This window comes from Myotis davidii, unplaced genomic scaffold (assembly GCF_000327345.1).
Source record: "Myotis davidii unplaced genomic scaffold, ASM32734v1 scaffold43, whole genome shotgun sequence".
Classification (NCBI taxonomy): Eukaryota; Metazoa; Chordata; class Mammalia; order Chiroptera; family Vespertilionidae; genus Myotis; species Myotis davidii.
Window position 1 is genome coordinate 2,020,348 of NW_006294590.1, and position 3,502 is coordinate 2,023,849.

General features: G+C 60.6%; 1 protein-coding gene across 2 annotated transcripts in view; it reads right to left on the reverse strand.

Annotated features, from left to right (window-relative positions):
* The window catches only part of STX2 (syntaxin 2), an 8,577-nt gene extending 5,081 nt beyond the window's left edge, over positions 1-3,496 (reverse strand). For both annotated transcript variants that reach the window (XM_006768757.2, XM_006768755.2), the window contains exons 1-5: positions 3,467-3,496; positions 2,741-2,840; positions 2,123-2,197; positions 1,088-1,158; positions 345-453 (exon numbers count right to left, since the gene is read on the reverse strand). In XM_006768757.2, coding sequence (XP_006768820.1) covers positions 345-453; positions 1,088-1,158; positions 2,123-2,197; positions 2,741-2,840; positions 3,467-3,487 — 376 coding nt within the window. In that variant the 5' untranslated portion in view covers positions 3,488-3,496. The remainder of the gene's footprint in view (positions 1-344; positions 454-1,087; positions 1,159-2,122; positions 2,198-2,740; positions 2,841-3,466) is intronic.
* Positions 3,497-3,502: the final 6 nt, after the last annotated feature.

Consider the following 3,502-nt stretch of genomic DNA (forward strand, 5'->3'; position numbering starts at 1 on the left):
TGTCGGCCTGGGAGTGAGAAGGTGGTCTAACGTGGACGGCGCTGCCCGGCCAGCACGGCTCCGGGGCTGAGCATCGACCTGTGAACCAGGTCAGCGTTCCATACCCGGTCGGGGCACAGGCCCGGGTTGCGGGCTCGGGGCACAGGCCCGGGTTGCGGGCTTGATCCCCAGTGGGGGGGCGTGCAGGAGGCGGCCGGTCCGCTCTCTCATCACTGATGTCTCTCTCTCTCCCTCTCCCTTCCTCTCGGAAATCAATGAAAATATATTAGAAAAGGAGACGGACAGAGCGGCCGCCCGGGGGTCAGGCCTAGGACAGGCAGCGCTGCGGGGCCGGCCGCACTCACTGATCTCCAGCTGCCGCTGGATGCGGCCCTTGCTGCGATCCCGAAAGGCCGTCTGGGCCTCGTTGAACTCGGTCATCACGTCCACGAACTTGCGGGAGAGCACGGAGTGCTGTCGAACGGACGTCGGTTAGCACATGGTCACCCTCCATCGGAACGGCGCCGACACAGCGCAGACGACAGTCCAGCTGGGAAGCTTGGAACCCGCCCGCAGAGGGACAGCAGCAGCCACGGCGACGTCCTCCCCAGGCCCCGTGTGACCGGTTCACGGCGACCCTGCTGCCCGGGAACCACCCCTCGTGGAAACGAGGGCCGAGACGAGGGCAGCCAGCCCAGGGGACAGGCCGGGATGGGGAGGACCAGGCCAGGATGGGGATGGGGATGGGGAGGACCAGGCCAAGGGGGTGGGGAGGACCAGGCGTGCACCCTGCAGCTGGTGCCCGGCGCCCAAGGCTCATCCCCGCGGGTCAGAGGGACTTAGTCTGGATCCCTTGCTGCCCTGTAACCTCCAGAAGGTGAGGCCCCACCACAGACACTGGTGACCCCAATAATTGTCGGCTTTCCCGACAGAATGCTGTCGATGGGCCGGGCAGGCTTCCCCTTCCTAAGAAAGAGGGCATCTACAAACACCGTGTTTTTTATGCAAAACCCCGAGGGCTGGTGGCCATGACGATGGACTCGTTTTGCGGCTGAAATGAGAGGGGAAGCCCCTCCCCGGCCTCCCTGCGCGAGGGGGCAGCGCAGACCTGGCTCCTCCGGATCCGGGCGTCCACCGTGTGGGGCGTGCTCCCCTCCTGCTCCAGGCTCTGCTCGATGGCTGTGGGCACACAGGGTGGAGTGGGGGGGGGGCGTCACGCTGGGCAGGGCCCGGCCCACCAGCCTCACAGAATCGCCTCCCCGTCCACGCCCGGCCGACGTGCGGGTTTTGGCGATAATCATCGATGGGGGATAATATCACAAAACAAACCGACATAACATGTGAACATTTAAATGGAAAAACCCGGCCGGTGTGGCTCACTGATTGGGCGTCGGCCCGGGAACCAGGAGGTCACGGTGGGATCCCTGTCGGGGCTCAGGCCCGGGCTGTGGGCTCCGTCCCCAGCGGGGGTGGGGGGAGGGGTGCGTGCAGGAGGCAGCCGGTCCATGATTCTCCCTCATCATGGATGTTTCTCTTTCTCCCTCTCCCTTCCTCTCTGAAATCAATAAAAAAAATTTTAAATAAAATAAAAAGAGATGAGCGATTTGTCAGCAAGCGCTTGGTCTTGCTGTGAATTCGTGCTCCGCCCTGAATGGAAGGCCCGCAAACACCAGCTCCCGCTCCTCCTGTGCTACCCTGAGGGCCAGTCGTTTAAAAACCTAAGACGAGCCCTGGCCGGTGTGGCTCAGTGGATAGAGCGTCGGCCTGCGGACTGAAGGGTCCCGGGTTCGATTCCGGTCAAGGGCATGCACCTTGGTTGCGGGCACATCCCCCATGAGGGGTGTGCAGGAGGCAGCTGATGCATGTTTCTCTCTTATCGATGTTTCTAGCTCTCTAACTCTCTCCCTTCCTCTCTGTAAAAAATCAATAAGGTATTTTTTTTTTTAATCCTGACGATGAAGAACTTCAACACAAGGCTTCCTGCCCCAAGTCCCCGCACACACGCGCGCACACACACACACACACACTGACTAAAGTGCTCACAGTGTTCCCTTTCTGAAAACATAAAATGAAAAACTGTAAAGAAAACCAACCACCCAGAGTCCCATCATCCACGAGTAAACAAGCCGAAGCTTCAACTCACACTTTAACTTGACGCGGATTTTATTAGCCGTTTTCTTGATTTCTTTGTTCAGATCTTCAAGCTCCTCTTTTATTTCTTTAAAATGAAAAAAAAAAAGTCACCTGAGCGATGACATCCCCCATCAGCCACGTCCAATCAGCTGAAACGCACCATCTCCATCCGGTGTTTGTTTCTTTAGATAAGGGACCGGCTGACAGGGCCAGCGGTGCTCAGTGCGCCCTGGGGCAGCGCCTCCTGCGGGCGGGGTCGGGGCAGGGCGGGGTCGGGGGCAGGGAGGCCTCGGGCAGAGCTGAGGCGCAGGCACAGGCGTGTGTGGAGATAGAGGGACGAGCCCGTGATAAGCTCGGCTCGCTCACCACACGCTTTATCTGAGAACCTTTATCTGAGAACGTGACTGCACGGGGCCCAGGGCGCACGGGCCTCCGGGCTCCGCTCTGGGGCTGACCTCAGACTGTGGAGTGGACGGCTGTGAGCACCTGCTCCGACCAGCAGCATCCCCGAATCACCCCCTCAGCGTCCACCCGACACACGATCCCCTTCCTGTTCCACCACGGCCCCGGCCCGGATGGGGGGTCCGGCTCCTGCCCTGGCCCGAGTTCTGCAGAAAGCAGGACTCACTTCCCTCGGGGTTTGGCGCAGACAGAATGATGCTGTGGTTTTTCTTTACTTCCTCCACGTACTGGGCTATCTTAGAGATGCCGTTCCTGATCTCCTCCACCTAGAGGGAGAGAGAGAGAGAGAGAGAGAGAGAGAGAGAGAGAGAGGGAGAGGGAGGGAGAGAGAGAGGCGTCACCCCACGGGGAGCGCAAGCCCCCCACCTCTCACGCCTGGAGGGAGGACAGCGGAGGGAAGTGGGTGAGTGATTAATTACACGTGAAAAATGAACGCCGGCTCCCGCCTCACGCGGAAGGTCACTGAACGTTAAGAACACGCACCACGTGAAGTGATGACCACGGCAACAGCGATCGGCATTCGCCAGCAAAACCGACCAGGCTGGGCCCCGGCCGATGAGGCTCGCGGACAGGGCGCCGGCCTGCAGACCAAAGGGTCCCGGGTTCGTTTCCGGTCAAAGGCACGAACCTCGGTTGCAGGCTCCTCCCCGGCCCGGGCCCCGGTTGGGGTGCGTGCAGGAGGCAACCCATCGACGTGTTTCTCCCACATCAACGTTCCCCCCCCCCTCTTCCTCTCCTTCCACTTTCTCTAAAAATCGATGGAAAAATATCCCCGGCTGAGGATTCACAAAAACGTAAGAACATGGCCGTCGGCACCGCCTCCAACACGCGCTGGTGGGCAGGTTCGGGCCGATGCTGCGGAGGCCGGCCCGACGGTCCCCGAGGACCTCACCTGATGGAAGAAGTCGTCCATGAAGTGGTCCTTCTC